The sequence below is a fragment of the Furipterus horrens genome, unplaced genomic scaffold (genome assembly GCF_987537825.1).
Source record: "Furipterus horrens unplaced genomic scaffold, mFurHor1.1.pri manual_scaffold_11, whole genome shotgun sequence".
NCBI classification, from domain to species: Eukaryota; Metazoa; Chordata; class Mammalia; order Chiroptera; family Furipteridae; genus Furipterus; species Furipterus horrens.
The window spans coordinates 62,104,730-62,126,819 of record NW_028327181.1 but is presented as its reverse complement, the minus strand read 5'-3'; the positions used below and the strand labels follow the sequence as shown (position 1 = coordinate 62,126,819).

The following is a 22,090-nucleotide window of genomic DNA, read 5'->3' as shown; positions in this document are numbered from 1 at the left end:
ATCCTCATCTTTTGTTAGATTTATTTTTGTTTTGGGTCATTGAGGATCTATTTTCCATATTATTTTTTTAATCTTTGGCATGATTTTGATATTGAAAGGCTTTGATTTTGCAAAAAGAGTAGTAGAGCATTTCTAATGTTATATAAATTCTATTTTCTTTATGTGCTAAAGCTAACTCTTCAGAGGACTTTTAAGATGGATGCTTAAGAATAGTCATTTGAAAAGAGAATAGCACTTTTACTTTTTGATTTAACATAAGGAAGCTTAGACATCGCCATTTCATCCTAAATGTGAAGTGGACAGAAGTTTTATGTGATTCCTACCCTGTTTCTTGCAACACACACACATACACATGTTGTGTGAGAGTGGCATGAAGAGTCCTGTAGATCACTCTCTGGAAGTACAGAAGTTTAGGGAGCCAGCCCCCATTGAGATTATGCATTGCATGCCTTTTTACTATGAGTTAAAATCTTTCTCCTCTCACTTTTCTGAACTTTGGAAGTTTTGTAATGTGAAAAATTTTGTTTGAAAGTTGTTTTTATTTAGCCATATATTACAAACAGTTCAAGAAGAGATGCTTTAGATAGTCACTACATATTTAAAAAGTCTATAGCTTAAGTTAAGGGAATTTTTTTGTGTATTTACAAATGAGATAATAATGGATTTGGAAATATGCTTAGATTTTAATTTTTATCTGATTATTACAGTGGTGGCAAATTAATATGTCAGTGGTGGACTTTTGAAACCAAATTATGAATAAATACTTTTGAAAATAGGCAAAAATCTGATATCTTCTTAAACTTAGCAGGTTTGTAGCTCAACTAATATTCCAAGGGAAATAGTTATGAGATGGATAAACTTTTTGAAGAATTTATTCTGACCACTTTACCTGCTAATTTTTTGATATATACATTTATCATTTTGTATACTCACATTCTAATTTTATTATTAGTTGCCGTTGCTATTTAATAAGTGAAACACTTCAGAATTCCTTTTCAGCCCTTTGTCTAAATGAATATGGTTTTTTAAAAGATTTTATTTATTCTTCTAGAGAGAAGGGAAGCGGGGGGCGGGTGGAATACCAATGTGAGAGAAACATCAATGGGTTGCCTCTCATACTCTTCCTGACCGAAGACCCAACCTGCCACCCAGGCATGTGCCCTGACCTGGAATCAAAGTGGCGACGACCTTTTGCTTTGCTGGACAATGCCCAACCAACTGAGCCACACTGATCAGAGCTAATGATGAATACATTTCTTGCATGATGTCCCCTTTATTGCATTGTTCACTGAAACTACTATATTCTCTAAGAGCAGCGAGTGATACTGAGATATGGTCATGGAATAGATGTGTGGCTACTTTTTCCTAGCCTCTTCTCAGTTAGACCTTGGGAGTTTATTTCTCTGGTTTGTTTCTCCTGTAGACTTGTTTGATCCAATAACAAATCGCTATGTACAAACAATCATTTTTACTTTATCAAAGTGGGGCTAGTCAGTGGAATACCAGCTGGGTTTTAGTTATCTTTATGAGATGTTGCAAGTGGTAGTTTCCAGATAGACTGATTTTGGGCAAACTAACTTGACATTTCTCATCCTTCCTGAAATGAAACTTAAAACAAGCAAAGCAAGGCTCTCACAGAGAGATTCAGGATCCAAGTGGAGGTTATTTGCATAGGAGATTAACAGTCTTGAAATCTTTTTACATGGAACCCTGTAGGTTCAGGAAAGCCTTGCCTTTTCCCTGGGATGGTATTTTGGATATAAGTAACAAAAGAAAGAACCTATTTAAGAACAAACTGATGCCATCCTAGTTCTAAGTCCATTTTATGGCTTTCTTGTAGCTACCTTCTCTGAACTCGTAACTACTACAAACTGTTGCATTGTTGAATCCCACTCTAATTCCACTTGACTTAGTAGCCTTCCATTCTTCATGTGGTCTTTTAAAATATATTTTTATTGTATTTTTCCTTTACCATTTATTCCCCCATACCCTCTAACGTGTCCACCCCCACCCCCTGCAATCACTACACTGTTGTCCATGTCCATGAGTTCTGCCTCTTTCTTTTTCCCTCAATCTCTCCACCCCCTCAACCACCCCACCCTGGGACTGTGAGCCTGCTCTCTCTCTGAGTCCTTCGGGTGGTTTGTTAGATGTTTCTCTCCACAGTAAAGTGCCAGGCAGCAGACCATTTTCTTGTATTCAACCATATTCTGCATAACACCTCTGATGACTACCTTGAATCTTCATCTTAGTTCAGGGTTTTCTGTCTTGTGTGAAGGGTAAGGAAACAGGGACCTCCTTTCACCCAACACTGTCTTTCAAATTTATAGCTCAGAAGAGAATTGAAAATCCTCCTACCATGTAATACACACCTGATACTCTAATTGTGGTATAACAGGTGGCTTCTCTAACATGGCTAATGAACTGTGTCTGAAGCAACTGAATCCCTCTTTACCTGAGATTTTATAGTTTTTATTTATATGATCTATATATTATATTAATATATACGTATATTTAAATGGGTAATATAAATTGTTATTTTATCCAAAGATTGGTATGCTTGAGAGCTAAACCTGGGATAGTGTTTTCATGTCCTTCCCTCCAGCCAACTGTCTTTTCAAGTGGGAGAAAATATGGATTACTCTTCAAAGGGTTGCAGATGTCATTTGTTGCTGAAAAATGGATTTGGGAAAAAGTAAAGTCTCAGTCAACAGATACACCCCTGCCAGGTGTTTGAGGAGCCAGATCCCCCCCCCCTCCTTTGTTGAGTGAGCCGCAAAGAAGACCTGGTGATTTACCCATAGAACGCCTAGAAAAGAAAGCTCTTATTATCTCTTACTAGCAGCATTTGAGCCCATCCCCATTTCCCCAGGTGGTTCTGGGGTGACATTAGCTAATTATGATCCCCCTGCTCATTCAGAGCCATTTTGCTCCCTGCATCATGCCAGCAGGCTTCATTGCCCAGAGCCAAGGCTGCATGCAGCCCTAGGATTGAACACCAATGTGTGAGGGAAAATTATTGTTTGCAATGTTTGATGTTCCTGTTGTGGGTGATTTATTTCATTTTCTTTTTTTTTTTTTTTAACTTTTTTGGAAACTTGCTTTTTCTTTTCTTTTTTTAATAATTTGTTTATGTTTGTTTGTTTGTTTGTTTGTTTGTTTTTAGAGAGAGGGGAAAGGAGAAAGAGAGGGAGAGAAACATCACTGTGTGGTTGCCTCTCACTCGTGCCCCCAGCTGGGGACTTGACTGGGAATCAAACTAGCAACATTTGGTTTGCAGGCCAACGCTCAATCCACTGAGCACAGCAGCCAGGGCTCATTTTCTTTATTGTTCTATTTGCCATGATTAAAAATCAGGGGTAAATTACAGTATTTGTCACTGCACTTTTTTCTAAAACAAATGTTTTCTAAAATTTAACCTGCAGTTAAAGTATGTGCATTGTGGTTTAAGAACCTACATGAAATACACAATAATGATATGTGTACCTCACTGGAACTATTTTATTGAAAACATACCTCAAACAAGATTGACTTCTTAAAATTTTTTAGTTTTTAGAATATTTTTGCATATTCAAACTTATTATCCTCAACTAAATTCTGTTATACAGTGTGCTTTATCTATTATATATGAACAAAATAGTGTTTTCTGATACATTACCATTTTAAAATTATTTCAGTTCATATATAATGAATATATATAAAGTATTTATGTATCCCAGAACTTCCTTGTACAATTGGGGTATGTGTTGCACACATGCTTCTTAGATGCCAGCAGATGTGTTTCAGATTATGTAATAAGAAAACATGAGAACACTGATTAATGCAAGAGCTATATACCAGAATACTCAAGGAACCAATAAATAACTTACTATCTGAATTTCAGTTCAGATAAGCCAAAGATATTTTGCCCTCAGTAATACAATAAGAAATTTTTGAGATAGTGAAATGTAAATAGTAAGCATATGTGTTGTCTTTTAAATGCACAAATTTGAATACAAACAATTCCTTAGTAAATATTTTCAGCATAAGTTTTACATACAATCACCCTCAGATTATAGTGCAGTAAAATAGATTTGAAGAGCAAAACAGCAGATTTTCAACCAGACGAGAAAGGGAAATAATACTACAAAAAGCTGTACTACTTGAAAGACATAAAAACCTCCATCAGTAATTATTCAACTTACAAGTCTGGCAGAAATAAACTTAAGAGTTTTGTTCAACTGTATATGTCTATTTCAATAAGAAAAATATATATATATCCCAAAAGGATCTAAGAACAGAATGATAAGGTAGACAAAATTAAAATGAGAACTACTGAAATGTAGTTCTAGATACTTTGAATAAATCAGTTGCAAAAGGAAACATGAGAAAATTTGCTGAAATCACTAGTGAATATTTTTTAACATATAATACCTATATCATATAAATAGCTACTAAACATTACCAGTTTATGTTGTGAAGCAGACAGAAAATGGTGCCTGATAAGGCTAGGACATGAAAACGAAAGCCAATCTTGCTGATAAACATAGATGAAGAAAACTCTTAAATAATATAAATAAAATGCATATTAAAAGGTATTTAGCATTTAAAAAATATATTCACCATGACCAAGTTGGGTTTAGTATAGAAATTCAAAATTGTTTTGGTGTAAGGAAAACTGTTGCCATAATCTATTCCATTACTATGAGAAATTGTAAAAATAATTAGACCAGTGTTTGTTGACATAGGATATGGAATATATTGTTCTAGGCTCTGTGAAGATACAGAGATAGAGAGAGTCCTTGCTCTGAAAAATTTATAACCTGGCAAATTAAAGAAAATTAGTGAAAATCATAATGTTCCCCAAATATTTTAAAGTAGTCTAAAAATCAACACCTGTTTCTTAAACTTTAAAAAGTATAAAAGAAATCTGTTTCCTCTATATATTTTTAATTAGAAGTCAACATTAGCCAAAATGGGAAAGTAGTGACATCTTCCATTTGAAAAAATAAATAAAACAATGCTGTCTGTCATTGAGTGTCAGCTAATGCATCAGTGTTTTTTAAAAATGAAATGAGGTTACAGGTATATGTAACAAGGAAATGAAATTACCACAATGTAAATGATAGTTACATACCTAGAAAATCTAAAGAATATAACAGCATAATTGAATTTAGGAAAGCTGCAAGTTTTAAATTAGAAGTAAAGTACAGACAGTATCCAACTTAATGATGGTTTGACTTAACAATTTATCATCTTTACAGTGGTGCACAAGCAATATGCATTCAGCAGAAACCATAGTTCAGATTTTGAATGTTGATCTTTTCCTGAGCTAGGGATATCTTGCAATGCTGGGTAAAGACAACAAGCCACAGTTCCCAATCAGGCACGAGATCACAAGGGTAAACAACCAATACTCTACAGTGTTAATCAGGACATAACCCCACTGTAACTTGAGGGACATCTGTATGTTACTGTATTTTAACAATAGGTTATATAACAATAAATATATACTTACAATGGTAGACATTAAATACTTTAGCTTAATATTTGCATATGTGAAATATAAAAGTTTAACGGCAAGCATAAAAGAAGTTTGAATAAATGGGGTGTTGTACTCTAGCTAATGGGAAGGCCAAATGTATTAAAGCCCTGTGTTTACTGTTTTAGTGTATTTAATATTTAATCAAGTAGGAAACCATCATGTCTTAAAGCCTTGACAGTAGCAACATCAGCATCACTGGGGAGCTTGTATAAATGCAGAATCTCAATTCTCCACCCCAGATATAGTGAATCAATCTACATTTTAAGATTTTAAGAATTCTGGGGGATCCTTATGTACATTAAAATTACAGGGGCACTGTGTTTAAAGCAATAGTTCTTGAATCTGGTTAAAGTCAGAGTCATCTGGGAGCTTCTAAAAACACAAATTCATATAGGTCCTGCTACCAGCTTAATGAAATAGAGTTGTTTTGGTTTTTGTATTTCTTTTTCTAAAGCCCACCAGATGATCCTGATATGGTAAATTTGATAGTAGCTGCTTTAAAGAATTTGATTAAATGGCAATAAAGTATATATGAAGAAGTTGTAAGACGTATTGGGTGGTAATTATCAAATAGTATCAGTTGAAAAATAAGTATAGAACAAAGTACCAGTTCCAAAAATTGATTCAGGTTTGTATTGTTATAAATGAATATGTCATTGCATACATTTTAGGAATTTCTAAATGAATTAGATTTAAACAAAACACTGATATTAGAATAAAAGAAAGAAAAAATGACAAATTTTCTGTATTTCTTGAATAGTGATTAATATGTGATCCAATTGCATAAATTCAGGATACAGTGGTTCCTCTATATTGCAGTTCACTTATCGTGGCCTCACTGTATCGTGGGACTTAAAAAATATTGTATTTAATTATCACGGATTTTTCGCTATATCATGGGGTTTTGCAGTACTGTATACGTATGTTGTTAAAGTTATGTAGGTTTAAGAATGTAGAATTTGTTTAAGAACATAAGTAGTGTTTATAAAAATGTAGATACGGTTAATAAGGGAGTCGGAAAGATTAATAAGGGACTGGGAGCAGTTTATAAGTGTGGGGGAAGGTTTTATAAAGCCTTAAATATATATATAAATACTAAAATAAGTGTAAGATTCCTACTTCACTGATTTTCACCTATCGCGGAGAGTCTAGAACGTAATACTCGCGATAAGTGAGGGAATACTGAAGAGGGCTTACAAGAACCTTTAGTAAAATTTAATAGACATGGCTGTAACAAGACATCTTTGCCTTGTTCCTAATCTTGAGGGGAAGGATCTCATCTTTCATTGTGAAGTAAAATATTAGCTTTTTAAAAAATAGATGCCCTTTATCAGGTTGAAGAAGTTCTTTTCTCTTTCTAGTTTTTAATTTTTTTTTAAATCATGAATGGGGGTTAGATTTTTTTGTTGTTGGATTTGATTTGTTACTCATTTGTTATGATGTTTTCAGCTGTAATTTTCACGTCTTGTGATGTCATTGTCTGACTTTGGCTTTATAAAATGAGTTGGGAAATGGTTTCTTCTCAGTTTCCAGAAGCATTTGTGAATGCTATCATCTGAACCTGGGCTATTCATTGAGAGAATATTTTGGATTATTGATTCAACTTCTTGTCCTAGGTTTATTCAAGATTTTCTGCTGCTGCTTAGGTCATTTTGTAACAGTGAGGAATTGTTATACACACCACTATTCTTTTGACATTGTTTTTGTAAGTGCTGACTCTAAGATGTAGCTTGTAGCTAAACAGTGTGTTTTATAAGAATCATAGGAACTCACTTCAAAAGATACAGACTCCAATGTTCAGTCATCCCAACTCTAGGAAATTGGTGGCCTTCAACCTTAAAACCAGGATTATGCACACTAGACCATCACTTGACCAGTTTCAAGATCCTTCTCAGAATGGATTGTGCTGATCTGTACCAGAGAACTTTTTCAACCCCCACCCCTTGATAGCTTTGTTCTGCTTTCCCTCTCCCTCCTTATAAAAACCTCTGCCTTCACTGAGATGTTAGGATGAGCTTTGAGATAAGAGTTCCCAATCTTCTCAGATTCCTGGCATCTGAATAAACCACTTTCCTTCTCACCAGCACCTGTCTCACAAGTTTGGCTTTCATTTTGGCAAGCAGCTGGACCTGTGTTCAGTTACATCATTAGACATACATTGATACTCTCAGTGTCTCTGAGGTGCTATTCATTTTTCTTCAAACTCTTTTCTCTCTATTCTAGAGATTGTATAATTTCTAGTTCACTGATCCTTCTATATTTCAAATCTGCTATTGGGCCAATCTAGTGAATTTTTAATTTATCATATGTTAAGTCTTTAATTTTATATATACATTTATTTTTTTTAATTTTTGTATATTGGTATGTTGAGATCCCATTTGTTGAGTCATCACCGTATTTTTATTTAATTTTTAAACACGATTTCTTGAATTCTCGATCATATTCATAGTAGCTGCTTTTGAATACAACATCTGGGCCCACTCAGGAAATTTCTGTTGACTGCTCCCCCCATCCCCAAGTATGGGTCACATTTTCCTGCTTCTTTACGTGTCTTGTAATTTTTTGTTAAAAACTGGATATATTTGATAAATATATTGCAGCAATTTTCAACTGGTGTGCTGCAAGAATTTTTAAAACATGCAATACCTGGCTGTTTGATTGAGGGCAATGATATCTTTTCCCTTAGATTATCAAATAAAAAATGACAACAGCCAACACAATAATAGCCGTTCAATGTGAATGAGTAAAAAAGATTATACCTATTTTTTTTGTCAGATAGGCAAAAAATACACATTTTTTGGTGTGCCACAGAATTTTGGTAATTAGTTTATATGTGCCATGAGATGAAAAGGGTTGAAAATCATTGCTATATTATAACAATTCTGGATGTGATTCCTCCCTAGCTCCTCTCATACCCCTGAAGGTTGTCATTATTGCTATTATTGTGTATGTTTGCTTATATTTAATTAACTTGACTGGACTAAATATGCAGAATCTTTCTCCCCTGTGAGGTGCAGCCACTGACGTCTGCTCAGTTGTTTTGATTTTTAATTGTTATTTTAAATGTTGAGCCTAGCCTCCTTCAGGTCCTTCTTGTGTCTACATAGCTTAGTGGTCAGCCAGTGACTGGTTAAGGGTTGTGCTCAAATACCTTGGCCAGTACGGCTGCTGTCTGTCCCTTGCTGGTTCATCTGTAAGTGTGTTAGGGAGCTCATCTAGTTTTCAAGGGGCCCCAGCTTTTATTTTCTGCTGAGCCTCTCGGTTCTTTTCTTCACACATGGGAAGCCATGGTACACACAGAGCTCGGACCTTCTGTCATCTCGGAGCCAGCCTCCAGTTAGCTGGTGATGTATGTAGTTTACTTACACATGGCTCTCATTTCTAGAATCTCTGTTAAATATCTTGATTTCTGTAGATCTGTCCCTCTTCCCAATTGGAACAGCAACCTCAGGCTAGCCAAGCTTTAGGCTTTCTTTGTTCTTTTCCAGTTGAGTTTAATACTTTTACTCTTAATGCCACTGGGTATGCAGTTTTTGCCCTTCGCTTCAAATCACATCAGTGCCTCTGACAATGAAGCTCCTGGTTTTCATGACCAGCCCTGCCCAGGTACAAGTACTGCATGGATTGCGCATGGGTGGGGGGATGGGAGGTAGGTAAGGAACAGCCCCAAGCAATAATGCCACTGACTCCCACTGTTCTCACCCAGAGTTCTTCAATTTTTCATAAATAAACACTTTGAAATCTGTCATTTGACTTTGGTGGTTTTCTGGAGTCCTGAAGTGGTTGTTTTTGACACTTATCCAATTTTATAGTTGTTTGGGGAGGGGGGAGTTTTGCTGAACTCTTCAGTTTGTCACAGTTGGAACTCCTACTCCTGTTTGTACTTGCAATATTTTTGGTTTTGGTTATTTTTAAAAAGCTAACTAATTAAAAACCTGAAGCACATCTATATATTGTAGCTGCTTCAGCATTTTGCTTCACAATGAAAGAAGGTAGGAGATTGTGATTAGATTAGGAGTGTAGCTGTAATTCTGCTGACATCACTCTCCTGCGGAATGCTTCTTAATAACATATTCTTGTGTAATGATGAAGAAAACATTTATTTTTTTTAAGCAAGCAAATTCCTTTGGAATTGTACCAAAACAAAAGGAAAATATTATGGATACTCCTCTTTACAGAATGAACCAGTGGCACAAGGAAAGATATGGCAAAATCCATTAGGCTGGAATAGATGTATTTATCTTCATGAAAAAAATAGAATCTTCCTCTTTAAAAATGAGTCATTATACAGATTGCAATCTAAAATGATTTTTTCTACTCATATTTAATTGGGAAGCTTTTCTTTACCTTTTTAGTTTATATAAATAGCACATGCAGAAATATAAAATAAAATATAAAGCCAGTGATTTATTACAAAGCACATATCTCTCTAGCCACCATCCATGAGAGAAATAGGGCATCCCCAGCCCCCGGAGTCCTCTCTGCTCCCCGCATTGTTATCTCACCGCCCTCCAACAAAACCACTGTCTTAACATTTATGGTAACTACTTCCTTTCTTAATAGTTTCTATCTCCAAAGTATGCATCCTTAACATAAGAGTTTAACTTATCTTGTTATTTTTAATATAGAAATAAAATATTACAGTATCTATTCATTTATGACTGGTTTTTTTTGTTCAAAATTGTATTTGTGAGTCCCAGCCATTGTGGTTCAGTTATTTGGGCATCATCCCACAAACTGAAAGGTCTCCAGTTCAATTCCGGTTGGAGCACATGCCTAGGTTGCAGGCTCAGTCCCTGATCAGGTTGCATACGGAAGGCAGCCGAGCCATGGTTCTCTCATCAACGCTTCTCTCCCTTTCTTTCTCCCTCCTTTCCCCTCTCTCTTAAAAAAAATAAAAAATGAAATAATAAATTATATTTGCGAGATTCAGCTATGTTATTTCATTTTAATTGCTATACTCTGTTATATGAATATACAACCATTTGTCCATTCTACTGTTTATGGATATCTGGGTTTTTTTTCTGGTTTTAAGAATATTACAAATATTGCTACCATGAACAATGCTATTTGTGTTTTAGTGTATAGGTGTGCAAATTGGGGTAAGTGGTGTACCCATATATGTACACCTAGAAGTCAAATTGCTAGGTCACAGTGTATACATTCTTCATGTTCGAATGTATAAAGCCAACCTCTTTTCCAAAGCGATTCTAACAATTTATATTCCTACTAGCAGTCTATAAGAATTTCCATTGTATTACATCTTCACAAAACATTTGGTATAGTCACACTTTTAAATATTACCCATTCCGATGGTTATATAATATATTCTTATTGTGGTTTTAATTTTATTTCCCAAATGACTAATGAGGTTAAGATCCTTTTCATGTTTGTTGGCCTTTTGTATTATACTTTTTTTTTGTAAAATACCTATTCAAGCCCTTTTTAAAAATTGATTTATAGGAGTTCTGTATGTATCTGAATAAAAGCCCTTTGTTCCTTATGTGTGTTGCAAGCACTTTCTACTATGTGACTTGCATTTTTACTCTTAACAATTTATAGACAAAAAGTTTTCTGATTTTAAAGTAGTCAAATGTATCAATTTTTTCATTATGGTTAGTACTTTTTGCGTCATATTGAAGAAATCTTTCCCTGCCCCTATATCATAAAAATATTCTCATACATATTATCTTCTTAAAGCTGTATGATTTTTATTTTCACATTTATAGCTCTAATCACCTGAATTTATTTTTGTGTGTGGATTGAAGTAGAGGTGAAGGTTCATCCTGTTATATCATATGGCTGTCCAGTTGTTCCAGTATCATACATTGAAAAGAACATTGTATTTGTCAGAATCCAATTATGAGAGAAATTATAACATAGTTCAGTAGGAGGGGAGAATTGTTAATTAGTTGTTAAGTTGTTTGTAACTTTACAAGTAAAGTTGTAGGTATCTGAAAAGACAAGACAAGAACAATAGGCATGGAAGTAGCAGGTACCACTCTACAGCTGGAGGGATAAAGAGAGGAGGTTGGAATTTTTAAGACTTAGGATCCCCAAGCAGCAGAAATTCAGTCATCTAAGGAAAGGATATTAGTGCTAGTATCTGGCTGGGGTGGAGGATGCAGTGAGGCTGCTTCTGCGATTGTTGGGAAAACTATAACGGGGTTCCCCTGTTGTTACCAGAAGGCACTACCACTGCTGGGAATGAGGAAGTGCTACTAGGGTGACACAAAAACAAGAGACAGGCTGGAAGCCTGCAGGAAGGAGCAAGTCCCTTTTCTTCCTACAGCCTTGTGGTCACCCCTGAAGCCTCCATTGGCAGAGCCTAACATGGAGCTAGTGGGCAAAACCAAACTGGTGTTCAGAGCGTTAGCCCTAGTATATTATAGAGCATTGTGTAGACAGATGGGTTTGAAAATGAGAAACAGATGTTTAAGGCACAGCGTTCCCGACTGCATAGATATGTTTATGATAAGCAAATACCTATCTAGGTGAGCATCTATTTCTGGGTCTTAATTTCTCTCTCATCTGTCTGTTGCACCCAAATTATAGTCTAAATTAGTAGCTTTATAATAAATCTTTATATCTGATAGAGCAGTTTTTCCCACATTTTTTTAAGAGTTTCTTCCCTGTCATTGGCATATTTGCATTTCTATAAAAACTTTCAAACTAATTTCCATAGTTTCACCAAAAAAAAACATTTTGGGGTTTTGAATAGAATTTCATTGAATCTATAAATTAGTTTGGGGATAATTGAAATTTTTACAACATTGAGTTTTCTAATCCATGAATATTTCATGTCTCTCCATTTATTTGTCTTTAATTTCTTTGAGTAATATTTTTTAGTCTTTTTGTGTAGAAGTCTTGCATGGCTTTTGTTAACTTTAATCTTAGATGTGGGTATTACTGATATTATTATAAATAGTATTTTCTGTATTTTTAAAGTTTTTTATTTCAATGTTATTTTGAAAAATTTCACACTTGCATTTTTACTTTTGAATAGTCAGACCCCATTCTATCCACCAACCAGATTCAATAGTTATCAAGATTTGCTTCATTTATTTCAATAACACTTATTGAAGTATTTTAAAACAAATCTTAGATCTCATCATTTCACCTATATATGTTTAAATATACATCTCTAGAAAGTAGGGACATTTTATTTATAACCATAATTCCAAGCCATATTCAGATTTCACCTTTTATTTCAAAAATTACTGGTATTTTGGTTGGTATGTTCAGACAGTTTGCTTTTAATGGCATATTGGGACCTACATTTTATATTAAGTAATTTAATAATTTCATCTTACCATCATGAGCATTCATGTTATACTAACAGTATTTACTTCCTAAGTAAATATATATTTCCTAAATATTAGCTTAACCACTAAAATACTAAATGGTAAAACATTCTCTGTGGCAATTAAAAATAATTTTTCTGATGTGAACTTTCCATTTCTAAATTGATTACAGTTTTTGATATTGGCAAAGCCATATTGTTAAAACAACCTACCTTTCCTTTGGTGTCTTCTATGTCTGTAAACCTAATGTACAACAAAAATTTCCATTCTTTAATTTTTTAAAAAATATTTACATTCCTTAGTGTTCCTCTTTCAGAATATATATCTGTCAGAAAGTCATCAATAGGATTAAAGGGAAGCACATTTTTGTGTAACATTGTTTTAACTTTTGGTTATCCTTTGTAAGATCTTCTTGTTGAAAGTGTTAAAATACAAAAAGGAGATGCAGTTGTGAATTATTTTCCTTCGGAGCTTTTTAAAGAAACTTTTCCTACGTTGCAACTGGTTTTCCTACCCATACAATATTCGTAGATCTGGTTTTAGGAGAGGGCTGTAGTTAGTGGGCCATAAAAACTTCCTAGACATGGCAGAAGTAGGCTGTGAAAATCTCCGTCGAAAAGACAGTATGGCAGCTTTCCTGCAAGCAGGTCAGATTCCTCACAGAGATACTTGACAGTGACGGAGGAGGAAGAGTCTCTGTCTTCCCAGCATCTTCATCAAGGATGGAACTAATTAATTTGTGGTCTAAAGAACAGTAAATATTCTCAAGACAACAGTAATTAGTATAAAATTATTTTCACCTTATTTTAAATTAATCAGTGATTATTGGTGGGGAGTTAAGGAGGTCTTTTTTTTTTCTTTTTTCTTTTTATATATATTTTTAAAATATTTTTAAGTATATTTTATTGACTATATTGTTACAATAGTTCCAATTTTTTCCCCTTTGCTCCCCTCCGCCCAGCACCCCCCCTCCCCCAGCAATCCCCCCCAAGTTAAATTTTTTTTTTATTATTTTATTTTATTGATTTGTTTTTAGAGAGGGGAAAGGAGAAAGAGAGGGAGAGAAACATCAATATGTGGTTGCCTCTCATGTGCCTCCAACTGGGGATCTGGCGGGCAACCTAGGCATGTGCCCTGGCTGGGAATCGAACCAGCAACACTTGGTTCGCAGGCTGACACTCAATCCACTGAGCCACACCAGCCAGGGAAATGAGGTCTTAAATGTTACATCTTATTCACTAGTAATACATATTTGAAAATAAATAGCTCGCCTGTTCCTTATTCCTCCTCCTTTATCAGCACCTGTGGGTGTCTCACTACAGATCAGAATGGCCCAGTACTGTCTCACCTGCTGGGATCATTGCTATTTCTACTTATTTAAAACAAACACAGAGTTGGAGAATGTTTCAGTTCATATTTAACTCTTTCAGTTAAATGTAGATGTTTTGCTTCTTATCAATAATAGTAGGATATGAGAAAACTATTTCATTGCTTTGGTTTAGCCATTGTATAAGGCCTTTTTTTTCCTTGTAATTTCAGATAAATTTGGGGATAATTTTTTAAGTATATTTTTAAAAAGGAAAAGTCTCTTTTATGTAGAATTAACTCAGCAAATACCAAGTATGGATAAACATTTTTAAAAAAACAGAAAACTCCAGCTGATGGAACAAATTAAGTAATGAAAGATGAGAATTTTTAAAAGTGTTTTTGAGTGGAGACAGGGACACCCGGAAGGTTTGTTTTCCTACATAGTATGCTGCTTTGTAAATTATGTCAGTGTATATAAGCTCTAGCCTGTTAAAATTCTGTTTTGAAAGACCAAAGACATAAAAATAAATTCCCTATTCCCTAACCTATAGTACCCTTGAACATACAACACAACAAGGACTAAGTCACAAATAAGATACATTTTTTAGACTTTGTTGTCAGAAATTTTGCTTCATAATTTGCTATTGTTTTCTCAAGCAGACTTACTGTAAATACAAGTAAAGATAACTTTTAAGGAAATGAATTTCAAAATGAAGATGAAAGCAATAATCTAAATATTTAGAAATCTAGTTAGAAGGTTCTATTATTGAGATGTGTACTGTATTGGTACCATTGACATAGTAATTGTATGTATAGCAGAAGAGGATTACTGATTACAAATTTATGTGAATAGAATTAGAAGAACCTGATTTCTTCATCCAACCTGAACCATTCTCATTGTTATTTATTTGCTTTGAATAGTTAAAAACCTTATTTGAAGCATGAACTTTAAAACTGCTAAAACAGGCAGAAAAGATTCATTGCATAAAATGAATGAGCAGCATATAATTTCTTGGAGATTCTTGCTGACTAGTTATACTAATTTAAAGATATAACATTCTAGTGAAGCGATTTTCAACCTTTTTCATCCTGTGGCACACATAAACTAATTACTAAAGTTCTTTGGCACACCAAAAAAATATATATTTTTGCTGGTTTAACTAAAAAAAAATGGTATAATTTTGATTCATTCACACCAGATGTCTATTATTGTGTTGGCTGTTGTCTTTTTTTTTTTGACAATCCAAGGGAAAAGAGGTCAGTGCTCCTGACTAAGTGGTCAGGTATTGAATGTTTTAAAAATTCTTGCAGCACACCAGTTGAAACTTGCTGTTCTGGTGCCTGGAAAAGTATCCCCATAGTAAGCTTCACTCTTGTTTCATTCTAACACTTCTGCTTGTCAGTAATTTAAGCGGATTTGTGGCAATGGTCACAGATTCCTGGGATTAAGAAAACTACAATGAAATGACCATCCCAGATCTAAAAAGCTTCCTGATTTTGGTATTGTACTCTTTTGACTGACCTCTGTCTCTCTATTAAAGAATGGCTTGTGGATTCTTCTGGCTGTTTAGAAAGCAGTTGAACTAGTATTCTAAATACAGAGGATTGATGCAGTCTGAGAAGATGTGAGAAAAGATTCTTTTTCACATCTCTTAAACTTTATTTTTAATAACAGTGTTTACAGAATTGAACATTAATCTAAAATCAGAAAGTAAATATTGTTAGTATAACTTGAATGCCCATGAAGGTAATCAGATGAAATGACAGATGTACTGTTTTATTTAAGGCATCCAGTACTTAATAGAGAAAGTAAGTGACCAGTAAGTGAATTGTAGTTTCAAGAATGGCTCCTGACTCGCTCCGCAGCCCGCCTGGAGTGCACGCTCTATAACCGGTCCGACGCTCCCCACAGCCACTTCCACCCATCAGAATGGCCAACAGGGGACCTGCCTATGGCCTGAGCTGGGAAGTGCAGCGGAAGATTGAGAAACAGTACGATGTAGACCTGGAGCAAATCCTGATCCAGTGGATCACCACCCAGTGCCGCAAGGATGTGGGCCAGCCCCAGCCTGGGCGTGAGAACTTCCAGAACTGGCTCAAGGATGGCACGGTATGGCCTCACCTCTACACACCTGCTGTCCTCACCCAGGTGCTGTGTGAGCTCATTAATGGACTATATCCTGAGGGGCAGGCCCCAGTGAAGAAGATAACAGGCTTCTACCGTGGCATTCAAGAAGATGGAGCAGATCTCTCAGTTCCTGCAAGCAGCTGAGCGCTATGGCATCAACACTACCAGCATCTTCCAGCCTGTGGACCTCTGGGAAGGAAAGAATATGGCCTGTGTACAGCAAACACTGATGAACCTGGGTGGGCTGGCAGTAGCCCGAGATGATGGGCTTTTCTCTGGGGATCCCAACTGGTTTCCTAAGAAGTCCAGGGAGAACCCTCGGAACTTCTCAGACAACCAGCTGCAAGAGGGCAAGAATGTGATTGGGTTACAGATGGGCACCAACCGTGGGGCATCTCAGGCAGGCATGACTGGCTATGGGGTGCCACTCCAGATCCTCTGATCTACACCCAGTCTTGCCCCTGCCCTCCCTTGGATGGTTAATATATACATATTTTTTAGCAGTGACGTTCCCCAAGAGCCCCCTGGAGCTTTCAAGCTCCCTTTGCCAGGGTGGGGGCCTGGCCTGGCATGTCTCCTCTGGGGGTGCCCAATGGTGGCCTCTCTCCCTGTCCTTACTAGTACATTCCCTTCTCTAAAACCCCCAAAACTGGATCAACTGGCTCCCTTTTTTTCCCCTGGGACCAAAATGTAGGGCCTCTTCCTATCCCTTCATACCTCTTCTCCCATGACATCTGTGTCCTTAATCCATTCCTTGGCTGAGGGTCAGCGATGCTGCCTTCAGGCCTTCCACAAATGTGTCTTGCCCATAGCTACGACAGCAGTGACTTCATTTATAAGGAGGGATCTGTGGCAGCTGCCACCCCTGCCACAGCTGGACTGGGCTCACCACACATTGGAGACATCCTGCCCTGGCAAAGGCCCTCTTGGCTTCTCATTTTCTATTCCCCTTGCTGTGGCTAAGGGGTGGGATGGGGTGAGGGGAGAGGGAAGGGGGAGCTGTATGGGCTGGGACTTGAAGAATCTGAGTTTGCTGATTTAAATAAAGAATCTCTTTTCTTCTAAAAAAAAAAACAAAGAATGGCTCCCTTTTTTTTTTTAATGAAATGAAGAAAGTAGCCCTAAATGTTCTTTCTTACCTCTACACCTGAAGCTTCATTAACAAGTACAGTCAGAGTAACCAGCGTGTTGCAGCAGCAGAGAAGCTAAGCACAGCAAGCCTTTCAATAACAAAGAAAATAAAAGAATTCCTGTGTAACAAGCTTCCACACTTACCTGAGTTCTGTGGTACTGTTTGTGATGAACTAAAACCTCTGTTAACCTCAGGTTAAGAGAGAACAAACTCAATATGGCGTGGACGTACTGCACAGGCATGCTGACTATTGCATGACTAAAAAAGTAAAATGCTGCTTTGTGACTTTTACCTTAAAACAACAAGGCACGGTACTAACCTTGAGAGAGGAGTCGGGTTTATCTTAAAGCAGCTTTCCGCTAAGATAGGGTCAAGACCAGTAAAAAGTCAGAAGTTGGGAAGAAGTATTGCTGAATGAGGCTTTTGGAAGGGGCACTAGGTTAAATCACTTACTCATTTTTAAAAACTGTATTGTGTAGGTATTAAAATTATTAAAATACCATTTGGTGGTCTTTATAGTAAAAATTGATTCAGGCAAAAATCATCAGTGGATGCCAAAGACAATAGGTCAAAGTTCGATGAGGAAAAGGATATTTAGCCACAAAGGGAAAAAAATAGTAACTTTGCTGAGGAGAAATCTTACAAGCACTTCTCCAAGTGATCAAAGTTATCACTAGTAGGGTAAAAAAATGACATCATATGTCTCCTAATGTGATGCACTGAGAAGACACCACTTCTGTGTTATTCCTGTTAAAAATGCATAACCTGAATTTAATCATGCAAAAACACCAGACAGAGCCAAATTAAGAAAGACTACAAAATAACTGGGCTATCCACTTCAAAAATGGCAATGTCATGAAAGACAAAGAAATACTAAAGAAGATTCAGGAGACATTGACAATTAAATGCAATGTGTGATCCAAAATTTTCCTTCCTTGCTATTTCTTTGACATTTTTCTCTTTTAGTTTCCAACTACAGAAGTGGTGTATTTAAACAGAAAAAAAATGTTTTTAGTAGTATGAATTAAGTATTATATTCAATTTCCTTCCTATTTTTTCTAGTTTATAAGATTTTAAGCAGTGTTGTGGATTTTGGTTATTTTTTAAGCAACTGTCAAGAATGTTAGGTTTCTTAGCCTAGTTGAATTACATTTCAAGCTATTGAAGAGTTAAAAATAATAATACTTGTTTTACCAAATTTTCAATCAATGGAAGAAAGAGTTTTCATGCTATTTAAAAATACTAGAATGTACCATTTAAGAATTTCAAGAGCACTTAGGAAAGGAAGTAGTGATCACTAAGATGAATTTATAAAAGAGTCCTGATATTCACAAAGAAGTTTGGTATGGTTTTTAGATAAGTAAATAACAGGACTGCTTTATTTTCAGGAAGACAATTTGATGAACGTCTGACTTCCTTGTGCACAAGCTGGAGAAATAAACTGAGTGACTATAGTTAATTAAATAATTAATTCAGTAACCATACCCAGATTAATGATTGGGTGCCAATCTCATGGTTTCTAATGTTTTACCTGTTGCAGAGATTTTTTCAGTTCTGTCCTAAACTTCAATTAATAGCTTGGATAAAGGCACTGTTGACATACAGGTCAGATTTTAAATGACACAAATCTGGGAGGGATAGCCAAAGCACTGGATGACTGAAACAGGAACCAAAAGAAAATGGTAGCTAGGAATGATAGGCAGGAATCTAGCAAAATAAATCAGATAGGAATAAATTTATACAAGGACAACCATTCGTAGACGATGGGTGGAAGAGGAAAGAAGCTTTATGTTAATTTATGAAAAATCAATTTGCCAAATGGCAAATTGGCCATATTTACTAAATTTATTGATTTTTTCAAAACTGTTTGATTTAAAATGTATCAATTGGGTCCAGTCAGAAAAATGGAAACCACACTAGTATTTCAAACATGAGGAAATACAGGGAACTGGTTATATAGGTGTTAGAAGGCTAAAAGAGAAAGAGGGGGGACACTGAGCTATTAAAGAGAGTAATTACCGGAGGCAGCTATCACACCAAGAGCGAAGAAACAAAAGGAAAAAGGTTATCATAACCTAGAAGTTACAGCCATAAGCTGGCACTTAGGAGGGGACACTGTTCAACTACTGGTGGTACTGAAATTGTTATTACTAAAAGCCAAAAATTCTAATTATGTTCTTAATGGTGACCTAAGCATGATAACATCTCAATGGACATCTCTTCCATCTTGAATTTAGTTCTGAAAATAAAGCATATAAAACTAATTTGACCTCAATCATTGATGTTAGTGTTTCATACTTTTTCCCTCCCACCCTTAAAATGGCTTTGCCTCTAGTCCTCCTACCCAAGATGTATTGCTAAGTAACCTCTCAGAAAGAGTAAGTGTTTATAGAAATTTGGACGGGGATTAAAAATAAAGAAAAAAGCATGGCAAATGTGCCGTGTGGGCTAAACATTCTCTTTGATTATATATAAGCACTTTTTTAATCTTCTTACTGACATCCTAAGCATTGTTAAGTGGACTTAATACTAGTTCTTAGGATAAAGATATATGCTCTGAAACATTAAAGAACAAGGTTTGGAATTGATTTCTCTCTGTCTTTTTTTTTTTCCTCTCCCCCCAAATATTGCTTCTTTAGGTCAGTAACAGATCCAAGAGATGGAAAGAGAGTAGCACTCAAAAAGATGCCCAACGTCTTCCAGAATCTGGTCTCTTGCAAAAGGGTCTTCCGAGAATTGAAGATGTTGTGTTTTTTTAAACATGATAATGTAAGTGAAATTGGTGTTTGGGATAAACTATTTCCTGAGCATGCTTAATGGTATTAATAAAGAGCAAAGGAGAGTTAAAAAAGAAACAATCAGGTTATTAAATGGGTTTGGAAACCTGAAACAGATTAGACCCTTTTTGTAAACAATAGGCAAGTTTAAGTTAATTCTAAGATTTATTGACAAATAAATATTAATTGATGTAAAACAAATGTTAATATTTAGCTGAGGAGCAATACTAATGTTCAACATAAAAATAATGTAGTATGTATTGGGTTGGCCAAAAAATTATTTTAGCTTTTTCTGTATCATGGTTCTACTAGTGCTTAGTTGTCTTTAACATCATGTGAAACAATTTTGTTAGATTGTATCGTGACAGCCGTCATAACAATGCATTTTTAAAAAACTTATCAAAATTGGTGAATTTTTGTGCAGCCTTTTTAATATTGAAAATGGGAAAAAAATATGCAACATTTTTGGCAGTAATATGCCAAAATAAGTATAATTAACTTTATTATTTCAAGAAAGGTAAAAACACAACTGAAACCCAAAAATAGATTTGTGCAGTGTATGGAGAAGGTGCTGTGACTGATCGAACATGTCAAAAGTGGTTTGTGAAGTTTCTTGGTACATTGGCATTTTGACCAAAGAATTACTTGCTGTGGGGCTGCCTTATGCATTGGAAGATGTTCAACAGCACCCCTGGCCTCTGCCCACTGGAAGCCAATAGCAGGAGACAGCCGACATAATCAGAATATCCAACTCAATACAGTTATGGGTGAAAATGAAAAATGTGTCTTTTATGAGAAAAACTAAATGGATTTTTTTGGCCAACCCAATAGTCTGGGTGATTTAAGTGAAAATATTTAGTCCCTGTTTTATTTTTATACATTAATATTTCTAATCAAAGATTAAGGTAAAGATAGGAGGAAACAGATTCACCTCTTAAAAAACAGTACAGCTCTTAAAGTAACATAGTTTAGCTTTTTTATGGCTTTGTTTAAATTTGTCAAGATCCATGGGCGAATAGAATCATTGTGGTATGAGAGAGAGCTTCAGTTTAATCCTGAATTAAAAGTTTGATATAATTGCTTCTCGGCTTTTTGGTTATGATCAAGTGGAAAAGTTTGATACATGTAAAATTCACCAGGGAGCATGTTAGCATTGGACTCTTAGTTTTCAGTTTCATGTGAAAAGAAAAACTGCCCACATTCTGCATTTGCTATTTAACCTGTGGTATTTTAATTGCTGAAGTGAAAACTTTGTCAGAAAAATAGTAATAATTTCTTGTGAGTTTCATTACTTGTTTGCATAGGAACCTTTAGAACTTTGGCCAAAGTTTGTTTCTCTTTAAGGAAGATTTTTGTGTAAGTTTGAAATATTTGTTAAAACTAGGAATTTCAGACTTTATGTTTACTTAGAGCTCCTTTGTTTGAGATATTTTATTTATTGATTATCTCTCTTGAAGTCATTTTCCTTAAACTTTTTTAAAAAGTTACCACTGTCTCTCAGTCAATTGGAACTGCCTAGCAATGTGTTTGTGTCAGTAACTTTAAAAATATAACTCATTTCTATTTTATGACTGGTTCCTCAAATTTTAGAAGTGATTTAAAATGATGTCTAGGGCTTGCTTAGTTTTTGCTTGAGTACCAGTCTAGCAACAAGGAATACGAACCTTATGTACATTGTCACATACTCAAGTGAAGGTATTCATAGTAAAGAAATAATTTGCTTATTAGCATTTTCAATAGTGTATTATATTCAGACCTATCGTGACTTCTTTTATATGGGAGCAATGATATAACAGGCTGCTATTGGTATTTTTTATCATAACTCATTTCTATAGGCCAGCAGTTCTCAACCTGTGGGTCGCGACCCCTTTGGGGGTCGAACGACCCTTTCACAGAGGTCGCCTAAGACCATCGCAA

At 35.5% G+C, this 22,090-nt stretch overlaps 1 protein-coding gene and 1 pseudogene across 2 annotated transcripts in view; both read left to right on the top strand.

Annotated features, from left to right (window-relative positions):
• LOC149997985 (transgelin-2-like) overlaps positions 1–17,076 on the top strand; it is a 49,794-nt pseudogene extending 32,718 nt beyond the window's left edge. The window contains exons 2-3 of the transcript XR_016513955.1: positions 16,003–16,246; positions 16,286–17,076. The product of XR_016513955.1 is annotated as a transgelin-2-like (transcript). The remainder of the gene's footprint in view (positions 1–16,002; positions 16,247–16,285) is intronic.
• Positions 1–22,090, top strand: part of NLK (nemo like kinase) — a 125,601-nt gene that overhangs the window by 34,287 nt on the left and 69,224 nt on the right. The window contains exon 2 of the mRNA XM_090290990.1: positions 20,036–20,165. Within this exon, the coding sequence (XP_090147116.1) occupies positions 20,036–20,165 (130 nt within the window). The remainder of the gene's footprint in view (positions 1–20,035; positions 20,166–22,090) is intronic.